Here is a 25,105-nt window from a genome sequence, read left to right as displayed (position 1 = left end):
GTACATCTGGGAATGAGCCTGCTAGAATAGTGGAGCCCTTGTCGGATGAATCACGACTGAATAATACAGAAATAATATAAAAAGATATGGACTCATTTGGAGGAAGAAGTGAGGAGAATATAGAGAGGGAGAGGAAAAAGCCTCAGAGCGGGTGCCGCGCAGGGGCCGGGGATCCGTCATTGAATTAGCATGTTCCTCCTATCATCTGTGCAGATTGCGGAGGTAATTCATTCCTCCATTGCTAATGCAAAGGAGGAGAGGCGGTGTGGATGCTGCCGGCACTGGCAGGGACGTGGGTCTGGAGAGTAACGGGAGTTTAGAAACGCTGCCTCTGGGCAACAGACTGGCTTGCTGAAGTCTAACCCTGATCCTGGCCAGCAGACTCAGCCAGACACAGGCCCTGTTCAAATCATAATAGATAATAATAGAATCCACCCTTCCATTCTTGTTTCCTTCAGGTAATCACAGATCTATAAGTGATTGGATAGGTGAAAGCAAGGTCGCCACCAAATTGTTTTCCCCAATCCAACTAATTCTAGTTATGTGATTATTTCAAGGAAGGGGGGTAGGAATGATGCATTTTCTACAGGGCCCATGGCAGTGCTGCTCATCTACAGGGATATGGGGCTATTGACTATGGAGAACAATGGCTCTCGCTATCAGCAGCTGCAGTAAGACAGGCGACAGGCCCGTCGACGTGTGTCCACACCGGAGAGAGAGAATGTGGGAGGAATAAAAATGGCAATTTTCCACATCAATATGCTCTCCCTTTCAAGTTGTGTCCACTTGGACGTCGAGGACATGGGGTTGGTGTTGTCAAAACAAACAGTGTCATCTTTTGCACATTGTCCTCAGCACCTTGATCTGTGATCTGGGATAACCCTGGAGCATGTAGAGAGGGGCCTTCGCTGTTACCATGCAGAGCATCTTGGCTCACTGCGAGGCTGTGCCTTACATATTCAATCCCCCCTCCCTCTCTCTCTCTCTCTCTCTCTCTCTCTCTCTCTCTCTCTCTCTCTCTCTCTCTCTCTCTCTCTCTCTCTCTCTCTCTCTCTCTCTCTCTTGGTGTTCTAGGTATGTGCACACATGTAGCACTCATTTCCATCCGTTCTGTGAGCAGACCTACAGTTGAAGTCAGATGTTTACATACACCTTAGCCAAATACATTTAAACTCAGTTTGCTGTGGGGGTGCTTTGCTGCAGGAGGGACTGGTGCACTTCACAAAATAGATGGCATCATGAGGAAGGAAAATTATGTGGATATATTGAAGCAACATCTCAAGACATCAGTCAGGAAGTTAAAGCTTGGTCGCAAATGGGTCTTCCAAATGGACAATGACCCCAAGCATACTTCCAAAGTTGTGGCAAAATTGCTAAAGGACAACAAAGTCAAGGTATTGGAGTGGCCATCACAAAGCCCTGACCTCAATCCTATAGAAAATGTGTGTGCAAAACTGTAAAACCGTGTGCGAGCAAGGAGGCCTACAAATCTGACTCAGTTACACAAGGTCTGTCAGGAGGAATGGGCCAAAATTCACCCAAGTTATTGTGGGAAGCTTGTGGATGGCTACCCGAAACGTTTGACCCAAGTTAAACAATTTAAAGGCAATGCTACCAAATACTAATTAAGTGTATGTAAACTTCTGACCCACTGTGAATGTGATGAAAGTAATAAAAGCTGAAATAAATCATTCTCTCCACTATTATTCTGACATTTCACATTCTTAAAATAAAGTGGTGATCCTAACTGACCTAAGACAGGGAATTTTTACTAGGATTAAATTTCAGGAATTGTGAAAAACTGAGTTTAAATGTATTTGGCTAAGGTGTATGTAAACTTCTGACTTCAACTGTAGAATGGTCGAATGGCACACATTTAAGAGGTAGAGAAAATTATGAGATTATAGAGTTTATACACCCCACACCTGAAATGTGTGGTGAATTTACTTGGCCATTTGCTTATGTGTTACAGTTAATGGATGAGCATGTGTAGCTGGCTTTCTTGTGTTGTGCTGTGCACTAATAAAATAAGGCAACAGCAGGCCAACCTTCGGCCACATAGAGAGACTGGTGAGATAATTGGTAAGTTGTGTCACTGGCGGCATGGCGCACACCTTATAATTTACAATAAATTGGGTCATTTGGAGCCAGTAAGAGCTGCACTTGCAATTTGAGGCTAGGCAGATGAATTTGCATACAAATGTATTGACATCTAAACAATTAAGAAGGGAGTTGGTGAGTCGTGTGGGTCTTAATTTCCGCTCAGGGGGATGTTTTATGAAAGCAATCAGCAATTTAATTTCACAACTCGGGATAAATAAAGGGGTTCCCCAGCTAGGCCTGACCTGTGTCCCATTGAGCTTCTAGATCGAGGCCCAATGTTAACCTCTCAGTCAAAAAGCAGCTTTTTAGATGCTTACTCAGATAATTTAGACAATATATCTCTGCTTTGGATGCATAAACAGGCCTTATAATTGATTGCCCAATGAGACTTGCAGGGTAATGTCTTATTTGTTGTTTTGTCGTGGTGTTTATTCAATATAAATAAACATGTACGCATATCACGCTGCGCCTTGGTCCGTCCCGTCTATAAACGATCGTGACAGAAGATCCCACCAAACGAGGACCAAGCAGCGTGTCCAGGAGCAGACAGCCTGGACCTGGGAGGAGATCCTAGACGGTAAGGGATCCTGGACTTGGGAGGAGATTCAGGCCGGGATGGATCGCCGTCCTTGGGAGGAGACAGTAGAGGCGCGGTATAGAGAGGAGCAGCGGCAACGCAGAAGGTGCCGGCCGAGGAAGAAGGCCGAGAGACAGCCCCAAGAAAATGTTTTGGGGGGGCTAAAAGGGTAGTTGGCGGAGCCTAGTGTTAGAGCAGAGCCAACTCCCCGTACTCACGCGAGGAAGCGTGTGACTGGGCAGGCTCCGTGTTATGCGGAGCTACGTACTGTGTCGCCAGTGTTCCGGCACAGTCCTGTACGTCCTGTGCTAGCGAAGATGGGCATTCAGCCAGGACGGGGTGTGCCGGCTCAACGCTCCTGGTCTCCAGTACGCCTCCTCGGTCCCGCGCCGGTTCTACGAGCTGTATCACCAGTGAGCGTGCACAGCCCAGTGCGTCCTGTGCCAGCGCCCCGCATGTGTAGTGCGAAAGTGGGCAGCCAGCCAGGACGGGTTGTGCCAGCTCTCCGCTCCAGACCTCCAGTCCGCCTTCGCAGTCTGGTCCGGCCTGTACCTGCTCCTCGCACCAAGCCAGTGGTGTGCGTCGCCAGCCCGGTTCGGCCTGTTCCTGCTCCTCGCACCAAGCCAGTGGTGCGCGTCGCCAGCCCGGCCCGGCCTGTTCCTGCTTCTCACACCAAGCCAGTGGTGCGCGTCGCCAGCCTGGTCCGGCCTGTTCCTGCTCCTCGCACCAAGCCAGTGGTGCGCGTCGCCAGCCCGGCCCGGACTGTTCCTGTCCCCCGCACCAAGCCAGTGGTGCGCGTCGCCAGCCCGGTCCGGCCTGTTCCTGCTCCTCGCACCAAGCCAGTGGTGCGTGTGTCCAGTCCGGCACGGCCCGTGCCTGTCCCACCGGTGCCTGGTCCGGCACCGGTCAGCTGCTCCACTCCGGAGCCAGAGTAGTCCGCTCCACCGGTGCCCAGTTCAGCTCCGGTCAGCTGCTCCACTCCGGAGCCAGAGCAATCCGCTCCACCGGGGTCCAGTCCAGCTCCGGTCAGTGGCTCCACTCCGGAGCCAGAGCAGTCCGCTCCACCGGTGCCTGATCCAGCTCCGGTCAGCGGCTCCACTCCGGAGCCAGAGCAGTTCGATCCACCGTCGTCGGGTCCAGCTCCAGTCAGCGGTTCCAGTCCAGACCCAGACGTCAGCCCCTCTCCAGGTTCGGGGTCTCCCACACCAGGGTCCAGACAGGGCTTGGTACTTCATGGGAGGAAGGAGAGGGGAAGCAGCGCGCCGAGGTCCAGACCAGACCAGGGGCGCAACAGGGAGGTGGAGAGTAAGTGGTGGTCACGCCCATTACATTTTAGTCATTTAGCAGACGCTCTTATCCAGAGCGACTTACAGTTAGTGAATACATATATATTTTTTTTATACTGGCCCCCCGTGGGAATCGAACCCACAACCCTGGCGTTGCAAACGCCATGCTCTATCAACTGAGCTACATCCCTGCCGGCCATTCCCTCCCCTACCCTGGACGACGCTGGGCCAATTGTGCGCCGCCCATGAGTCTCCCGGTCGCGGCCGGCTGCGACAGAGCCTGGATTCGAACCAGGATCTCTAGTGGCACAGTTAGCACTGCGATGCAGTGCTTTAGACCACTGCGCCACTCAGGAGACATTTCATTTGTTGTTTTGTCGTGGTGTTTATTCAATATAAATAAACATGTACGCATATCACGCTGCGCCTTGGTCCGTCCCGTCTATAAACGATCGTGACATAGACAAGGCCCTGATCTGCCAAGGTCTAAAAAAAAAATCCTTACACAACTTCATGTGATTGAGTTCTATGTGTTAACAAAATCTGTGATATAGTTATGTTGTAACTTTAATTTAGACACCAATAGTGAGTAATTACTTTTTCCACAGGTACATTTTATTTGATGTTGTAAGAATAGTCTATTTAGTAGGGCTGTCAAACGATAAAAAAAAAATAATCGAGTTAATCGCAGCATTTGCTTGCAATTACTCACAAATTCCAAATTTGCTCAAGGTGAGCTGTAATTTAAGAATTTTCATACAAAGAACATTATAAGAATATTGACTTTTTGACTTTGTCTAAAGTAACGGTTAGCAAAATTAGGTAAATTGAGAAAGCACAACTTTCTCTAACCTCAATTTCAATTATATTTACATGGCAATGTAGATTTTAGCTGTATAGATTATGCATGAAAAAATTGTGTGCACAATTTTTTTTTTTTATTAACTGATTGACTCTGACAGCCCTACTAATTACCTGTGATAACACAGTAACAATACTTTTTTACTGAGTTACAGTTAATATAAGGAAATCAGTCCATTGAAAAAAATTAATTAGGCCCTAATCTATGGATTTCACATGGCTGGGCAGGGGCGCAGCCATGGATGGGCCTGGGAAGGCATAGGCCCACCCACTGTGGAGCCAGGCCCAGCCAATCAAAATGAGTTTTTCCCCACAAAAGGGCTTTATTACAGACAGAAATACTTTGTGCACATCATTTGAGAGAAATAAGATTTTTGTGCGTATTGAACATTTCTAGGATCTTCTATTTCAGCTCATGAAACATGGGACCAACACTTTACATGTTGCATTTATATTTTTGTTCAGTGTAGTTAGTGTGTAGGCCTAAGGGTATACTGTAGGTATATCTTGTGTCTCCCACATCCCGGATGAGTCCCTAAATAGGCACTATGTGGGAAGAGTTTAAGGATGTTTCTTAGACACACGTTTGACTGAAACCCAGTCTTATTTTGTACAGCACCTTTAAAGTGCTTTAAATTATATATTGGCAATCAATGTGCATTCAACAGATGAGTTAATCAACTGAGCATTGCAACTCTATTCCAGGAACCTGCAACAATGGTATTGAAACCATATGTGTTTCAGTTAAATGTCTGGCTTTTTATAGCCGTATAACTTGGAACTGTAACAAAAATATTTTAATATTTCTTAGATTTAACGAGGTGATAGGTGTTTTTGCTACTACCATTACCACAGCTGTATATAAACATGAATGTAATATACTAGCTGCCTTTCAGCTGATTGTCACCTATTTGTATTTGAGTATTTGTTCATGACAAACCATTTGCCAAATGGGAAATCAGAAAAGAAACTGACATTTTGCTTTGTAATGCTGCAAATGTTTAATAAAAATCCCCAAATACCTCATTTTTGGCTAAAGAAAAACTTCAAACAAGTTGCTCATTGACAGCAATAAAGGGAAATGTCTGAACGTTCATCTTCCTCCCCTTGATTACTCCACTTCAATCCAGTGCACCCACTGCATACTAATTTCCCCCTAAGGGTCTGTATCTAAACTTAGGACAAGTTATTTTGCTACACTAAAGCCTGTCTGGCTCTTACTATAGTGGGCATGTTCCACTGGCTGAACCCAATTTAGCCTCCTCAGCCCTATCAATACAAAAGTGGGCTAGCAAATACATTAATAAATATTGAGCTGTGGTAATCTGGAGGAAAGTTGCTTGACCTCCATGCTCATCGCCGACTGTATGGAGTATTACATGGATTTAGGACTCGGGGTGAGGAGGGGATTAGGGTAATTACAGTTATTATATTCTAAATGTAAAGACTATCTGGGGCCTAAGCGGCCTCATGTCAGTTTTTGACAGATAAATTTAAAACATTTTCTTCTGACATGACCCAAGTGATTGATCCCATCCCCCTGTGTTCTCCGCCTCCTCTTCTTCCAGAAGACACTTTTTTTTTGTCATTTAGCAGACGCTCTTATCCAGAGCGACTTACAGAACCAATTTAGGTTTAAGTGCCTTGCTCAAAGGGCACAGCAACATATTTTTCACCTAGTCAGCTCAGGGATTCGAACCAGCGACCTTTCGGTTACTGGCCCAACGCTCTTAAACTACTTGCTGCCTGAACGGTTTGTTTAATGCCCAATGGGGATTAAGGGTTTCTGTACCAGTGGGAATAACACTTTGTACCTGTCCAGGAAGGTATGATTCCAGTGGTGGGGGTACATTTCCTCTCTCTCTGGGAGAAGAGCTGGTGGCAGCAGCTACCCCCATGGGCCTTCCTTTGCACTGGGGACGTGGGGGAACGCCCGCGCTGTAAACCTGATGAAATCCCCCGATACTGATCCCTTATAAGATGGTAACTGGGTCTGTGATGTTGTTTACTGCTGAGCTAGACATCTTCACCCTGAGAAGCTTCATGCACTCCAAAGCTTCCGTAATATACCTAACACATATTAGATTCTAAATAAACAAATCTGCCATCCGTGACACTTGACACACAGGCAGTGGAATACCCAAGGAATATCAACACACTTAAAGGCAGCTAAATTCACAATGTCACAAAATGCAATTTACCAGTATTGTGTGCAGAAGAAATGAGATGTTGCTTACCGTGAGCGGGATCGGGTGGTCCGAACTCCAGATTATATCTCAGGATGTAAAAATTATTCCACACGTATAGCTGGTTATCTCTGGGATTGTAATCCACAGCTGCGATATACTGATACTGGTTGGGAAAGTGGATATCCACATACTCTCCACGGTTCTGTTTGGTATTGTAAACATAATCTATCAAGCTTTTGCTAATTTCACTCTCGTTATCTTCATATGTGGACCTCACTACGTAGAGTACTCCACAGATCATGAAGGCATTGGAGGCAGATCGCTTGTCGTACGTCGTCTCCCAGGTGGCCTCGAAGCGCAGTGTGTAAGGGTTCAACTGGCTGATAACCATCATGCCATTGTTCTGCTCTGTGGCGTAGATCACCCACAGGCCGTTCTCATCCACGGCCAGGTCGATGTCAGTTTTTCCGCCCCACTTGTAGGGTGACGTGTCGTGATAGTTGGCGTTATTGATGATGGCCTCGCCGCTTTTGATTCGGGTCCGTATGTCAAACTTTACAATGTTGCGGGTCCTCTCCTTGTTGAAAAACACGGCCCCGTCGTAGACCACAAATCCAGTGCCATCCACCCGGTGGGGGAGCTTGTACGTGATGGTTTGCCGGGCGTTTTGGAAGTCGTCGAGGGAAGAGTACTCAATGAGTGTGTCTGTCCGGTAAGGAGTCCAAGGCATGAAGTAGATTTTGTCACCGGCTTGTAGAGGGTCTTTGCACCATGACCCGGCTTGCTGCTCCGCTTCAAAGAGAAAGGAAGGATCTCCGACAGCTTTCAGAGTCCCAGGACAAACAAAAACTAGTGATGGGGGAAGAGTAAAATAAGAAACAGATTTAAGTCAACACATCCAAGTGAAACACATCAAAATAGCAAAAGACAATGTCAAGATATCTCTATTTTCTCCATTTTGTTTTACGGGTTGTCCAAAAAGAGAGTGGGTCAAACACACATTAAAGTGGCCAAAAGACAACTACAGCTATAACCAATGTTCACAAGCAGTATAGGGAGTTTGGTTTTGTGCATAGAAAGAAAAAAAGGAATAGGAAAGTTGTTAAGCAAATGTATAGTATATGAAGTAATAACGTAACTTTCTGAAACAAAAGAAGCCTTGCCTCTTAGACATCTACTATAGGGGAATAGAAAACAAATGAGGGGGAGAATAGAACAGAACAAAAACCAAACAAAAATCCTGTAAACAAAAAAGCAGCCAACTAAAGTCATTTGGCAACAGACGGGAGGTTTCAATCGAGAGCAGGATTCAGCAGGTCTGAAAATGTGTATTCTGAGACATTTGCCACTTACACCACTCTTTTTACCATATACCTGAGAGGTTTGTTGTTGTGACAAAATGTTGCAAATATCCTAACCATTAAAGTTACAAGGGAGCGTGTTCTTGAGGTGTTTTGTTGTTGCTCTGAGTATGGGCAAAAGAATCAAAGGAGAAAAGAGCAGCAAGTGGCAGGATACGGGATAAGGGATAAGGGGGAAGGGATAAGGGGGAAGAGGGCGCTAAGAGAGAAAAAGACAGTAGAAGCAATAGATTTCAAAGGGCCAGAAAACACTGTTACCATGGCATGCTATGGTGAGGGGTTTGGAAGCCAGGCAATATGAGATTGTGCTGAGTAGCAAAAGCACCCAGGGGGATGGGGGAAGAAACCCCTATGGACTCCAGCTACTACACTCTGCACTTACAGCTGTACTGCTGCTAGTGTTTTATCATCTTTTTTCTTTAATCAGTCTCACTCCCATCGTTGCAGTTTACTGACCGTTACTGTTATATGGGGACCGTTTTTGTTGCTATTGCCTGCTATGGGGTTGGCACACCGTAGTGGGGATAGGAAGGTTTACAACCATATGCCACAAAACAAGGAGCTAGGGTTTGGATTGTGTCAGTTATTTACCTTTTTGCTCCACTTCTATTTTAAGCATTGGAAGAGAGAATGAAAGGGGTGCAAGGAAAAAAGAGATTAATATGAATTAACTGTCATCTCTATGGTTACATAAGCAGTAACATGTAATGACACATGGACAAAGATAGGTAGACCTATTTTGAGAAAGGAAAGAGAAACAGGAGATACAGTAAACACCATCAGACAGTGCAGATGACCCCCTATCTCGAGGGAAAGATTAAGGTTAGGACACCAAGAGAGGTCCAAATGGACAATGTCTGGAGCTTTGGCTAAGTGTTAAGCTTGGTTTATAGAAAGTTGGTCAACCACACTTGGCCACAACAACGTTCATTTTATACTCAGGTCAACTGTCTGTGAGCTGCTAGTGCGACTACTGTTGTCACTTTTGAGAACAAATACAGTATTTTGACTTTTGATATATCTGGTTGTAACCTTAATGTGAAGATTAAAATAATATTTTTGAACATCAGATGATAAAATAATGTTAATGACATGGCTGTGATTTTTGATGAACAGCAATTGACCAACAAACTATACACCAAGTAACTCTGGTGCTAACAGAGTAAATTATTCATATCATATGTCTATCAAATATTTCCACAAAAAAAAAACTCAAATTATATCAATTTACAGTATAACCCTATTGAAAGGGAGCTGAGTCCCATAAAAGAGGAATCTGTACATTGTGCTTTTAAAAACAATCTGATCACCAGGGTCGTGTTCAGTAGGCACAAACTGGATTTTCTTTTTACTGAAACAGTGTGGGGCTACCTGGACATTAGTAACATTAATGAGAAACATTCATTTTCGTTTTCCGTTTCAAAACGTTTTAAAACATTTTCAGTTGCATGCTGTAATGGACACGACCCAGGTAAACAACACAAATACCAAACACAACCCTTTGTTTGTGCTAGCAATAAACAATACAGTACTAGTTATAGAATTTGTGTAATGAAACCAGAGGTCTAAAATAAGTCCTATAATGGTAATTAACAGTTAAACAGTTTGGTTCAAAAATAGAGCCTGCAGTTCACAGTTTATTGTATGATATTGCAGTGATCCAACCTTTATAGATGTTTCAAGGCCTATTTCAATAGTTACAGATTGATATAGAATCTATGATACACTGTAAGTTGGTGATTTAATATTTTTGCACCAAGGCTTCCGGCACCTGCTGAGTATGACTTTAGGCAGCACAGGTGCAAACAAAAACAAACCCTGAAGCATCTGCTGACATTTGTGGTTTATTTCCCCTGTCTCCATTGAGGAAGTAGATCAGTTAAAATAACTACTAAAAGTAGTGTAGCAGTGTTTTAAAATTTACCATGCATTAAGTTGCAAAGTAAACATTGCACTTAATTATTTGTGTAGATTGAGGTTAAAGATAATAGTGCCATTTGATTTTTGGATTGACAGTGGATTGACTCACTTAGGCATTGTACTGTACAAATAACATCCTCAGAGTTGCACTGTATCCTGGAAAACTTGAGATGTGAATTGTTAGTTCATCGATCTGAAAATCTTATTGAATGAAACACAAGAATGCAAACCAAAATGTGTAAATAGTGTTAAGTGTTACATACAGTGATCTGTTTTCATATAAAGACTGCCTATTAGTACTCTAAAGCAAGAATATAATATAGATTCAATGAGCTGTTAGTTTTTCACAATGGGACATTGAGTAGCAAAACCAATCAATATCAATAGCAAAGATTTCATGAGGCTGTCAATTTAATCAGATAGAATACAAAGATGCTTTTACATTACAATACATCATATTTTACTGTTCTACAATATATCTCTCAAGTATGTAGAAAGGAGAGTGAAAAGAGAGAAAGAGTGAGAGGCATGAGTATGCCCTCCACTCTGCAAAAATGCAAGTGATTCAAGTGCGAGGAAGGCAGGGTTAAGAATGAGCAGAGTTCTTGCTACCTACAAGATTAAACGGCAGAGATGTAAACAAATTAACAGACAGCAGAAATGTTCAGACACAGCCAGCTAGATAAAAAGAGAAGAAGACGGAAATCTGAAAAAGGAGAAGAGACAAGATGGAAGACCTGAGCAGACATTAGTGTAAAAGTAAAAAGGTCATCAGAAACTGGTCAGTAGAGGAACATAATGACAGTCAGGGAGCCAAGGAAGTCTCCTGCAGATTGCACAAGGGAAGAAGAGAAGTGAATAACATTTTAAAGAGCAGCATTACAAAAACAAGATAGCACCAAAACCCTGCTATCATTATCACCAAACATAGGAGACTATTTTAAGGTATGCACCTATATAAAACATGAATGTTCTATCTTTATTTAATCATTACTCTACTTTAACCTTGACTAAGAACAAAACCTCTCTATTTGCTTTAGTCAGAGGCTCCTTTGATTTGCATGTAATGTACTTTCTGGTGTGGCTAGACTGATGTATTGGCTGCACTCCATGGCCTCAGAAGCCTGCTGACCACTAAATAGACTCAATCAGTGGCTCCAGTCTCATCCAGGGGGAAATAAATTAAATTGTGGAATAATGCAAACTCTAAATAATATAAATGAGCAAAGCAAACTATGCTACTAATGTCAGCAAATGTAAAGAGTAAAGTTCTCAAATTTAAATGTGATGGAACATAAGCTGAAGCATTTTGCCTATTTTCTTTGCCTGAAAAAAATAATTATCTGTCTGTTTCTATATTGTACAGTTTTGGACAATAGCTATGATAGCAGACGATGACATAAAACTAAATTAGGTCTGACTGCTTTGGAATCCTGTTAACATATGTTTGCATGCCTCTGCATTTTTATAAGGTGCCGTAGCAACAGCCGTGGTGTTAATGAAGACTTGTATGTCACTTTTATATCGCCCCGGCAATTAACGCAGGCAATTCAGAGGGCTACTAGATGCCAGGTGAAGGCCCAACCCACATCCATGGCCTAAACAAAGAGATAATGGGGCCTAATGAGGATAGCTCTTGACATGAACCAAATAAGAACAAGCGGTAGACTGTGGAAATAGAGGTTAGATATAACCAGATATTTTAACCATACAGATGGTGGAAATATAGGTTTTTGTTGGTATGGGCAACTTTGAAAGATCCAAGACGTATCGAAGATGGCCCAGTTTGATTTGAATGCTTGGACAAGAGAAATGAATAAATTACACAGCATATTACATCAAGCCAGTGGTAAAGGTAAAATGTGTTGGATATATTCTGATATAAGATTGTCAGTTATGTTGCAGAGGCTCTAGAAGCCTTGTTTTAGTCTAGAATGGTGATGGATATGTCTACTGATAGGTCTTCACTCATCTCACTTGTTGATTGGCTTAATAGGGATTTAATATGTTGACTTGAAAAATATATTTCCTAGGACCTCTCTAAGGGCCATATTTATTAAGAGTTTGAACCAGGGCAAGGTTTTTAATCATAATATCTTCATGTTCACCATATGATTTACTCCCTCTGGTAAAAGTGGTAATATCTCTACACTTATGCAGAAGCTTACAAAATATTGCCCAGTGAAGGCAATTCTTTGCTCGAGACAGATCTGATAGAGGGTCTTAGGGGTAGTCACCTTGTCACTGGTAGGGTGCTTGTGTGAGGAAAGACAAGGGGTTGGTGGGGGGAAACAAAACCAAACACAGCACTGCCCCATGGAACACAGTCTACAACAACACAGGGTGGTCTAGCTGGGGTGGGTGGGTGGTAAAAGGGCTGAACTGGGGGGGGGGGGGGTGACGACACTAAGAACTTACCAGGGCAGTTGCTATACGACACATTCTGTATCCTCGGTCCTATTTTGGGCGGACATGGACCTTTACGGAAATTAAGAAGCAAAAACATGGCGCTACATGCATGGACTCTATGGATCAACCAAAGAGTGTAGAGAGGGTCTGCTTGGGATCTTTTACAAAAATCTACCTATAGCTGGGATTCAATGACCTCGTAGTTCCTTTGACATGTTCCGAGGGAAGTTTGTCTGCTTCCTTGGCACAAGAAGGGGCAGGAACCCCCTGAAAAATATTGAGGGTGTACAGTATGTGATGAATGCCAGGGTGTCTAGGTGGACCTTGGGGCTAATCCTATGATTAAGGTCTCAAGCAAAACAGCAAGAGATGGATCGATAGTTCCCTATAACTTTGAGACAAGGAGAGCAAGATCCCGAAAAACAATACCGGGAGAGGGATTTTCAGCTAAAAATAATGAATTATGCTGTGCTTTCGTAGTTTAATCCTATTACTCATTATTACATAGTTCATTAATAATTTTGGGTCTTAAAACCTTGGAGAGGTCAACCTTTACCTTGTAATGTGGTTTATATTCTAATGTTGTTCACTCAGCTATTCAGATGAACATTCTATGGAGAATAGTTAGAGCAGGAACACTGGCTTTTGGTCGTATAGACTATAGACTATAATTATTCCAGATGCTCTCAGATAGTCTGGAATAATTTGATTAAGTGGTAAAATCTACACGATGTGCATGTTAGTATGTTGAGCTCACAAACACATTAACAGCTAGAATATATTTGTAAGCAGCTAGTAGAGGTGGATCATGATCAAATCATTTACGTTTTAGTTCAAGGGAAAATCCACTCAAAAACTATCTTTTAAGTATTTTTTTCATTAGTCCACTGTTGATAGAGTCCCAAAATGTTTTGCATGTCAGCAGTCAAGTTTTCAAGATATTAGACTTTCAAGAAGCAAAGTGTCAACGGCCACATCATCATGACTGTATCAACATACCAAAATATCATTTTGTAGTGGATTTTCCCTTTCTTTTGAATTCCTGGCAATTAATTGTACTTGCATATCAACAACATTATTAGGCCAAGGTTCAGACAAGAGGTATCTATAGACTATAGATTATTTTGGAGCTAAGTCACAGTGAATATTTTAGCATCCAAGTGACAAGAGACAAATGTTAATCATATAATTTAGCATGTAACATTGTTGAATGATATAATTGGAGGCATTCTGTTTTCCTTCATACGAAACATCTGTTTACAGATCTCAACACCTGTTGTTCAGAAACTGCATAGAACCATTGCAATGAGCAGTGGTGATTATTTTGCTGATATCAATCCTAGGTCTGCATCCCAAAGTGCACCCTATTCCCTATATACTGTAGTGCACTACTTTTGACCAGAGCGCTATGGAGCCCTGGTCAAAAGTAGTGTACAAGAAAGGGAATAGGGTGTCATTTCGGAGACATATTAAGATTGTTGTATCTGAGGGATGAATAGACCACACATTTTATTGTATTATTTTAATATAGCCCTCCACTAACATCGTCATATATTTAAAACGTACCTCAACACGGTCCATTGACAAATGGTGTAGAGATGAAAAAATTTATATAGATCCTCCCTAGGAACCAATACTTTTGCAAATAATTTGAATTTATCTTACGTTAGAGTGTACAGAGAGATACACTACCGGTCAAAAGTTTTAGAAAACCTATTCATTCAAGGGTTTTTCTTTATTTTCTTTCTACATTGTGGAATAATAGTGAAGACATCAAAACTATGAAATAACACATATGGAATCATGTAGTGACCAAAATAGTGTTAAACAAATCAAAATATATTTTATATTTGAGATTCTTCAAATAGCCACCCTTTGCCTTGATGACAGCATTGCACACTCTTGGTATTCTCTCAACCAGCTTCATGAGGTAGTCAACTGGAATGCATTTCCGTTAACAGGTGTGCCTTCTTAAAAGTTAATTTGTGGAATTTATTTCCTTCTTAATGCGTTTGAGCCAATGACTTGTGTTGTGACAAGGTAGCCCTATTTGGTAAAAGACCAAGTCCATATTATGGCAAGAACAGCTCAAATAAGCAAAGAGAAACGACAGTCCATCATTACTTTAAGACATGCAGGTCAATACGGAACATATCAAGAACTTTGAAAGTTTTTTCAAGTGCAGTCGCAAAAACCATCAAGCGCTATGATGAAACTGGCTCTCATGAGGACCACCACAGGAATGGAAGACCCAGAGTTACCTCTGCTGCAGAGGATAAGTTCATTAAAGTTACCAGCCTCAGAAATTGCAGCCCAAATAAATGCTTCACAGAGTTCAAGTAACAGACACATCTCAACATCAACTGTTCAGAGGAGACTGTGTGCATCAGGCCTTCATGGTCGAAATGCTGCAAAGAAACCACTACTAAAGGACACCAATAATAAGAAGAGACTTGCTTGGGCCTAGAAACACAAGCAATGGACATTAGACCGGTGGAAATGTGTCCTTTGGTCTGGAGTGCAAATTGGAGATTTTTGGTTCCAACCGCCGTGTCGTTGTTAGATGTGGTGTGGGTGAATGGATGATCTCAGCATGTGTATTTCCCACTGTAAAACATGGAGGAGGTGGTGTTATGGTGTGGGGGTGCTTTGCTGGTGACACTGTCTGTGATTTATTTAGAATTCAAGGCAGACTTAACCATCATGGCTACCACAACATTCTGCAGTGATACGCCATCCCATCTGGTTTGGGCTTAGTGGGACTATAATTTTTTTTCAACAGGACAATGACCCAACATACCTCCAGGCTGTCTAAGGGCTATTTTACCAAGAAGGAGAGTGATGGAGTGCTGCTCAGATGACCTCCACAATCCCCCGACCTCAACCAAATTGAGATGGTTTGGGATGAGTCGGACCACAGAGTGAAGGAAAAGCAGCCAACAAGGGCTCAGCATATGTCATAACTCCTTCAAGACAGTTTGAAAAGCATTCCAGGTGAAGCTGGTTGAGAGAATGCCAAGAGTGTGCAAAGCTGTCATCAAGGCAAAGGGTGGCTATTTGACAAATCTCAAATATAAAATATATTTAGATTTTTTAAACACTTTTTTGGTTACTATATGTGTTATTTCATCGTTTTGATGTCTTCACTATTATTCTACAATGTAGAAAATAGTAAAAATAAAGAAAATAAAGAAAAACCCTTGAATGAGTAGGTGTTCTAAAGCTTTTGACCGGTAGTGTACATTATCAGAGTATATAGAGGGATACAGGGATGGATCGAGGAAGGGAAAGAGAGAAAGTGAGAGAAATAATAGAAAGAGAGGCAGAGAAGAGGGCAGAGAACTGTTAAATGCATGATGGAAAGTTCATACTTACTGTAGGGAACACACTCATACTGGACCTCCAGATATTTGTAGGTTCCTGGACAGGGGTCTGGGAAGACATCAGAACCTGTGATCACTATGCACTGGGTTCGATTGTTGCACCTGGAGGAAAATAAGAGAGAAGCCATTAGTAAAAGGCAGCTTTCCCTAACAATCTTCACACTAGTAATGCAGTACAGTTATTGTTGTTATAATAATCAATAAGTGCAGACAAAGAAAATGGCATCCTATGCTTGGAGCAAATGGCATTGTTCCGTTCCTTGTCAATAGTTAAAACTTGACTTAAAAAGAGGCAAGGAAAAAACGATGTATGCGGATACAACGGTGGCCCTTAAAGACATAAAAACAATTATAAACAATGCAATGACCTCCATTCGAAACCACAGACACATACACTGTACATATGCAACCATGAAGCAATAATTGCATTTTTATGAAGATAATGGTATTTTAATAATCAATTTAGCTCTGCTATTCAGTTCTAACAATGTTATACCCAAGGTCAATACATTCTGTTTTGATGCTTGGGCATTGTATACATTACTCAATAACATTGTGTGTTTATATCAGCAGGGGTGGTTGACAATGTAATTGTGTTCACAGTAAAAGGCATATGCAGTACATATACTGTATCTCTCTCCAAAAAAATCTTGATACAGTGGCTTTCGAAACTATTCACCCCCCATGGCATTTTTCCTATTTTGTTGCCTTACAACCTGGAATTAAAATAGATTTTTTGGGGGGTTTGTATCATTTGATTTACACAACATGCCTACCACTTTGAAGATGCAAAATATGTTATATTGTGAAACAATATAAACCACTCGAGTGTTGCTTTAGCAGTATGCTCAACGTCATTGTCCTGCTGGAAGGTGAACCTCCGTCCCAGTCTCAAATCTCTGGAAGACTGAAACAGGTTTCCCTCAAGGATTTCCCTGTATTTAGCGCCATCCATCATTCCTTCAATTCTGACCAGTTTCCCAGTCCCTGCCGATGAAAAACCATGCTTCACTGTGGGGATGGTGTTCTCGGGGTGATGAGAGGTGTTGGGTTTGCGCCACACATAGCGTTTTCCTTTTGGCCAAAAAGCTATATTTTAGTCTCATCTGACCAGAGTACCTTCTTCCATATGTTTGGGGAGTCTCCCACATGCCTTTTGGCGAACACCAAACGTGTTTGCTTATTTTTTTCTTTAAGTAATGGCTTTTTTCTGGCCACTCTTCCGTAAAGCTCAGCTCTGTGGAGTGTACGGCTTAAAGTGGTCCTATGGACAGATACTCCAATCTCCGCTGTGGAGCTTTGTACCTCCTTCAGGGTTATCTTTGGTCTCTTTGTTGCCTCTCTGATTAATGCCCTCCTTGCCTAGTCCGTGAGTTTTGGTGGGTGGCCCTCTCTTGGCAGGTTTGTTGTGATGCCATATTCTTTCAATTTTTTTATAATGGATTTAATAGTGCTCCGTGGGATGTTCAACGTTTTGGATATTTTTTTATAACCCAACCCTGATCTGTACTTCTCCACAACTTTGTCCCTGACCTGTTTGGAGAGCTCCCTGGTCTTCATGGTGCTGCTTGCTTGGTGGTGCCCCTTGCTTAGTGGTGTTGCAGATTCTGGGGCCTTTCAGAACAGGTGTATATATACTGAGATCATGTGACAGATCATTTGACACTTAGATTGCACACAGGTGGACTTTATTTAACTAATTATGTGACTTCTGAAGGTAATTGCTTGCACCAGATCTTATTTAGGATCTTCATAGCAAAGGGGGTGAATACATATGCACGCGGCACTTTTCCGTTATAAATTTTTTAGAATATTTTGAAACAAGTTATTTTTACAATTTCACTTCACCAATTTGGACTATTTTGTGTATGTCCATTACATAAAATCCAAATAAAAATCTATTTAAATTACAGGTTGTTATGCAACAAAATAGGAAAAATGCCAAGGGGGATGAATACTTTTGCAAGGCACTGTACGAATCATGATAATTACATCAATACCCTGAGCTGGCCATCTTGCTGATGGAGACTTTGCATTCTATCTGCAGCGCATGGTTCCTAAATCAATAGCCCTGTTCTGGTGATTTAGGGATAACATTTGTTTCTCTTGTCACAAACCAGTGCCCACATTTACAATAGATTATTGGAAATGTATGAGAGTTTGTTGGGTAAATATTTCTTTATTTTGGTTTGACTCTTCCTGCCTTGTTTTAAAATGACATCATCAGTGTTCTGTCATTGACTGTAAGTAAGTAATTAGCATAATCATGCTAGCCTATTGTCAATGGTTACCCTAGATATGCAGTGAATATGTAGACAGACCTTTTTAGATCAAACTTGACAAAATCTTTGTCTTAAGGATCTTTTCCAACTTTCTGCCGAGCAAAATCCACTGACTTGTACAAACAACCCAGTGTTAAAATGAAAAGCCCACTAAATCATGATAACAGTAGGGAGCTGAATTAGCCATTAGATGTTTCCTGACCGGGCCTGAAGGCAATTAATCTCTCTCAAGTCCCCTTTCTTTTTTTCCGCCTTCCCCAGTCAGCATCTATGACAATTAATATAATTCACTACTCTATTTTCTTCAAATACATACAAGGAGCAAATGATTACTTTGTCAAAGGGAAAATGTAATTTGTTTTGCTTTTGGCATTAGTAAAAGCAGTTATAGCTCAGTGTAAAATCCAATTTAGACAGTGTCATGAAACAAAACGCAAGCTGTATATCCACAATGGTCACAGGCGAGAGAGACAGAGAGAGAGAGAGAGAGAGAGAGAGAGAGAGAGAGAGAGAGAGAGAGAGAGAGAGAGAGAGAGAGAGAGAGAGAGAGAGAGAGAGAGAGAGAGAGAGAGAGAGAGAGAGAGAGAGAGAGAGAGAGAGAGAGAGAGAGAGAGAGAGAGACCAGCAAGGTGTCTCATAAGGGACTTTACTTTATTAATGACCTTCATGTGTGATAACAAATAAGAAAATCAGCATATTTGTTTATAGAAATGAATTACAATTATGGAATTAAAACACACCTCATGCTGATCCCTTAATGTAGCGCTTGGCTGTCTTGCAGGTTGCACTTCATGAGTCTGCAGTGTGTCAACATTTTCCATATTTTATGTGGTGACTTTGATGATCCCGTTTTTTTTAAATGCATAAGCATATCATGCAAAACGAATGAATTGCAGCTGGCTCCAACTATAAAAAATTGCTGGAAGAATGGAGACTTAATGCCTGGCTTGTAACGTGTATAACTAAATAACATCACAACAAAGATTCATGAATCTAATAAGACGTACAGTAGATCTGTCTAGGTGTATCATGTAGGAAGAAGGAAAGCATTAGACAAAGAAAATATTCACACATATCCCTAACCATATCTCTCAATGTTAGCATTTGCATTGATGGGACATTCAGATATACAGTATTGCCCTAATTTTACAGCTGGAGAGTACGACCTGGATCTATGGGAGTTTGTGACTTTGTCTCACTTTGAGTCGGTGAACATCTCTTGAGACCAATTGAGAAAGCCTTAATGACTCTACACACAGACCAAAGTCCTAACCTTCAATTTGAGAGAGAGTTTGTAGATCTTCCTATATTATCTCACCTTTTGGGGCTTGTAGTGTAACATTTCTTAACTAAGGATATGTAAATTATGATGTCGTAGGAGTGGAGTTTTAACAATTTGGTATAGAAACTGATTACAATACATTAGACATACATATTACATCTAAAGCCATTGATGTAACATTATGCTGTTGTCACACTATATACAGTCACTTACAATAGGTTGATAAAACAATGTGGATTATTGAAGATTATTTATTGGTGTGCTGTCCATCTCATTTACTATCGACTAGCAGTCACACTTTATTTGGAGAATCCTGATTGTAGATGCTCTACAGATGGTCATACTATCAACAAACTATCTGTTGATAAGCAACTGCTTTCTAAGGTTACGGTTAGGTTTAAAATATGGGTTAGGGTAAGGGTTAAGGTGAGGGTTAGGGTAAGGGTTAAGTTTAGGGTTAGGATAAGGGTTAAGGTTAGGGTTATTAGACAGTTAGTTGAAATGTTACTGATAGTCTGTAGAGCATCTACAGATGGACTATCCAAATAAAGTGTTACCCGACTACCCAACGTAACATGAGTTTGTTCTGTCATTCATTTTCCAATAGCATATCATTAACAGCTAATATCAGAATTGCAATCAAGTTGACCAGGAACATGGGACGAAATTAAACTCCCTTCTACTTTCACATCCTCTGTCTTCCATATAGTGGCTTTGCAATCAGAGCGATAACATTCCAACTCTAATCCCATCACATCCCTGACCTTTTGGGAGAGCCAGACATCAGCACAATTAGATTGTCATAGAACGCTGCACGGATCTGATGCAAATCTACTTTTGAAATGAGCACTTGGGCTGACAGCAGGAAGTGTCTGATAAGATGCCAACAAGGTGTAACTGATAGCTCTCGTGATACCATGTACACACATGGAATTTAACCTTTCACATTTCGATCATAAAGCATGTCAAAGGAATAATTGGACAAAGAGATAAGGGACTAATTGAATAATAAATGAAAATAAAAATGTAATTCGCATTTCCACAAAGAAAAACAGTGGGGTCCGAAATGATTGACACCCTTGATAAAGATGAGCAATAATCACTGTATAAAATAAATAATAAAAATACTGAGCTATATTGTATGAAAAAAATGTTGGGGTAATTATATATATGTTTATAATAATACAATTGCTCAGAGAAAGTAATATGTTTTTTTCTCAAAAAGCTAGTGGCCAAAATGATTGACACCACTAAATTCTTAGAAATAAAGTAGTCAAAGTTTAGTATTTGGTTCCATATTCCTAGCACACAATGACTACATCAATCTTGTGGCTCTACAAACTTGGATGCATTTGCAGTTCATTTTGGTTGTGTTTCAGATTATTTGATGCCCAAAATAAATTAATTCTAAATAGTGTATTCTGTCATTTTGGAGTCATTTTTATTATAAATAAGAATAGAATAACACTTCAAAATTAATGTGTATTATACCATGATTACGGATAATCCTGAATGTATCGTGAATAAAGATGAGTGAGAAAGTAACAGAGGGTCAAAGATCATAACCCCAAGACATGCTAACCTCTCAGCTTTACCAATAATAGTGGAGGTTAGCATGTCTAGGCTTCCATCAGCGAGTTTATGGGCAAACAATTGACAATGAGACCACAGCCAATACCTTTCATTTAGCCCCTAAGAGAAAGGCGATGTGACTGAGTGAAGTGCCACGTAAAAGAGGTCAATTTACTTTGCGGAACTCCCACTTTGAATTTCAATTGAATTAGAGTCTGTTAAACTCTGAGTGACCCGTCTAGCTCCATTTAATCTGAAACGCTGATGAGGATTGCAGCGCAATTATCAAGGCAGACATGCCACTCTAGGGGGTGTCCTGCTGATGGTGGTGAGGACATTTCTTGGGGGGGAATTTCCACCGCCACAAGAAAGTCATAAGGGTAGCATTGGAAAACAAAGCCACCACACTCAGTCATCCCTGATACCAGGACATGTTGACCTAATTTGAACTGCCAAGGTTGGTTTACTGGTTTAACAAGGTTTTCTGGGAAATAGGTTGTAAAAAAATTACTGTTAGCAGTGGGGGTGAGGGGGGGGTGAGATCAACTGAGAATCCTGGCGACTAGAATCCCACCAACTGTAATTACTGTCACATGCTTGTGTTCATGCCGTTTTGTCTAGGGCGGCCAAAGTCACTAAACAAGGGTTCACCGTCTCTTTCAAAGGTCAGAGGAGAAAATACTGTCTGAATGGCACTTACTGTCCATCTAGCTTGACCTGTCGTTTGTATTTATGAGATATCTAAATCAGCATGTTGCCTTGCAATCTAAACATACTGTTGTCAAACTGTCATCCTGGCTACAGAATACTGTATATAGGGCTTTCAGAAAAACGAAATGAGAGGCCTCGTATTAAGCAGCACTCTCCTCCAATCGTTGATATTGACAATCAATTCATCTAGAGGCCATCATATATTCGTACTGGTCCAGCTGAATGATAAAGTTGTACCGATCCAGCTGAATTCTGAGGGAACATTTTTCTGACCATTTGATATCAATCATTAATTACAGCAAATCTCTCTCTCTCTCTTTTCATTTGACTAGTTAAGTCTAGTTGAAGCTATTGAATTGAGGTCCATTCCTGGTTTTGGAGGCATATGAAATCTTAATCTGGAGATCTTTAAATAAATACTAACACCATATGTACGAAAGGTGAAGTACAAGGCTGTGTGCTGTCAGGCGGCAGAGATGGAGGTCCTTGGGGAGCCCTGCAAGCACTTCTGTCACTGATATAAATAGTGTAAGCACAGAGCATTATTCAATGCTCAGGATCAAAACCTGATGGACATTTTTTCTTTGGCATTGTTTGCCTTTCTAAGAACCTAATAGCTACTTGAAACATTATCATGATTACATTATCCTGAAACATTACCAGTGATAATGGCTGAAATACCAGTTTGTAAATTTTTTCACAGCTGCTTGAAAAGTAAAATCCAGACTAAAATTTATACTACAATCTTTTAGATTAATTCCCCAGCCCTCATTAGAGACCCATCTACATTGATCATTCTAGCTATTGATACGTTCACTCAAAACACATGATCCACAGACCAGACAGGACTAGGCCATGTCATGTTACAGTGATCAATGACTGTTATTGAATACTTACAATGAACCTCATTAGTCAAAAAGAAATCGATACAAATGTGGGCCATTTAGTCATCTTTCATTTCAGAATCGGCTGCACACAGTGGATTGACACAGACATACCAGGCAGGGCTGGATTAATGCAGGGGCTTACCGGGGCTGAAGCCCCTGGGCTCAGGCCTGTGGGGGTCCCAAGACACAGCAAAATAATATACATATATAGTAAAAAAATTAGTGGATTTGTCTATTTCAGCCACACCCGTTGCTGACAGGTGTATAAAATCGAGCACACAGCCATACAATCTCCCTAGACAAACATTGGCAGTAGAATGGCCCGTACTGAAGAGCTCAGTCACTTTCAACGTGGCACCGTCATAGGATGCCACCTTTCCAACAAGTCAGTTCGTCAAATTTCTGCTCTGCAAGAGCTGGCCCGTTCAACTGTAAGTGCTGTTATTGTGAAGTGGAAATGTCTAGGAGCAACAACGGCTCAGCAAAAGAAGTGGTAGGCCACACAAGCTCACAGAACACTTACTACAGAGGTCCAAACTGCCTCTGGAAGCAACGTCAGCACAATAACTGTTCGTCGGGAGCGTCATGAAATGGGTTTCCATGGCCGAGCAGCCGCACACAAGCCTAAGATCCCCATGTGCAATGCCAAGCGTCAGCTGGAGTGGTGTAAAGCTAGTTCTCTGGAGTGATGAATCACGCTTTACCATCTAGCAGTCCGACGGACTAATCTGGGTTTGGCGGATGCCAGGAGAATGCTAGCCTGCCCGAATGCATAGTGCCAACTGTAAAGTTTGGTGGAAGAGGAATAATGGTCTGGGGCTGTTTTTCAAGGTTTGGGCTAGGCCCATTATATTAGCTTTAATAATGCAGATAGATTGTGGCTTCCATCAATGTAATTGTCTGCATCATTTCCAATCCCCCATATGTTATGGGGTAAATATATATATATAAAATATATATATTTTTATTGATATTTTCCTTTATTATTTTCACCTAACACTACCATCCCTCCCCTAATTGGAGTAAACTAATGCCTTGATGACAGCTTTGCACACTCTTGGCATTATTGCACACTTCGGCCGGATTATTACATGACCCATCAAATTAGCAGGTGTGTCTGGGGGTGATTACGGCCATTGATTGTATTTCTTGAACATGTGTACATGTCTAGAAATTAGTGACCCATCCACTTAGCTAGATGTGGTTGAGGGGTGGTTATAGCAATTTAGACAAGTGTGTCGGGTAAGCGTCATCTAATAACAATAACATATTTATACAATATTTTTATCTGGAAACTTTCTGTTTTTGATATTGCTACTATTTGTATTTGTATGTATTAGGGATCCCCATTAGCTGCTGCCAAGGCAGCAGCTACTCTTCCTGGGGTCCAAACATATTAAAGCACTTACATTACATATAAAACAAAAGATAAAACAGTACATCATATAACATTATTACACCACTACATATCTACAATACAAACTATTTAATACCACCATACAACAATATAACAATGTGTGAGTATGCATGTGTCTGTACCTTTGTGTGTGTCTCTTCACAGTCCCCGTTGTTCCATAAGGTATATTTTTACCAGTTTTTTAAATCTGATTCTACTGCTTGCACCAGTTACCTGATGTGGAATAGAGTTTGTAGTTATGGCTCTATGTAGTACTGTGCGCCTCCCATAGTCTGTTCTGGACTTGGGGACTGTGAAGAGACCTCTGGTGGCATGTCTTGTGGGGTATGCATGGGTGTCCTAGTATTTTAAACAGACAGCTCGGCACATTTAGCTTGTCAACACCTCTTACAAAAACAAGTAGTGATGAAGTCAATCTCTCTTCCACTGCCTTGTTGATAGTGTAGTGCAGAGCAGCGCTTTATTATGGACAGACTTCTCCCCATATTAGCTATGTTTTGAACATGACAGTTTAGTCACCTCAACTTGCTCAATTTCCACATTATTCATTATGAGATGTAGTTGACGTTTAGGGTTTAATGAATGATTTGTCCCAAATACAATGCTTTTAGTTTTGGAAATATTTAGGACTAACTTATTCCTTGCTACCCATTCCGAAACTAACTGCAGCTCTTTGTTAAGTGTTGCAGTTATTTCAGTTGCTGTAGTAGCTGACGTGTATAGTGTTGAGTCATCCGCATACATAGACACACTGGCTTTACTCAAAGCCAGTGGCATGTCGTTAGTAAAGATGGAAAAACGTAAGGGGCCTAAACAGCTACCCTGGGGAATTCCTGATTCTACCTGGATTATGTTTGAGAGGATT

The 25,105-nt window shown here is 41.4% G+C and overlaps 1 protein-coding gene across 3 annotated transcripts in view; it reads right to left on the bottom strand.

The window, feature by feature from the left end:
• The window catches only part of adgrl2a (adhesion G protein-coupled receptor L2a), a 190,274-nt gene that overhangs the window by 61,806 nt on the left and 103,363 nt on the right, over window positions 1–25,105 (bottom strand). For all 3 annotated transcript variants that reach the window (XM_084164210.1, XM_084164208.1, XM_084164209.1), the window contains exons 4-5: window positions 16,082–16,191; window positions 7,065–7,865 (exon numbers count right to left, since the gene is read on the bottom strand). In XM_084164210.1, the coding sequence (XP_084020336.1) occupies window positions 7,065–7,865; window positions 16,082–16,191 (911 nt within the window). The remainder of the gene's footprint in view (window positions 1–7,064; window positions 7,866–16,081; window positions 16,192–25,105) is intronic.

This window comes from Coregonus lavaretus (assembly GCF_964263955.1).
Source record: "Coregonus lavaretus genome assembly, chromosome: 6".
Taxonomy (NCBI): Eukaryota; Metazoa; Chordata; class Actinopteri; order Salmoniformes; family Salmonidae; genus Coregonus; species Coregonus lavaretus.
The sequence above is the reverse complement of the archived record's forward strand: the minus strand, read 5'-3'. Positions and strand labels throughout refer to the sequence as shown.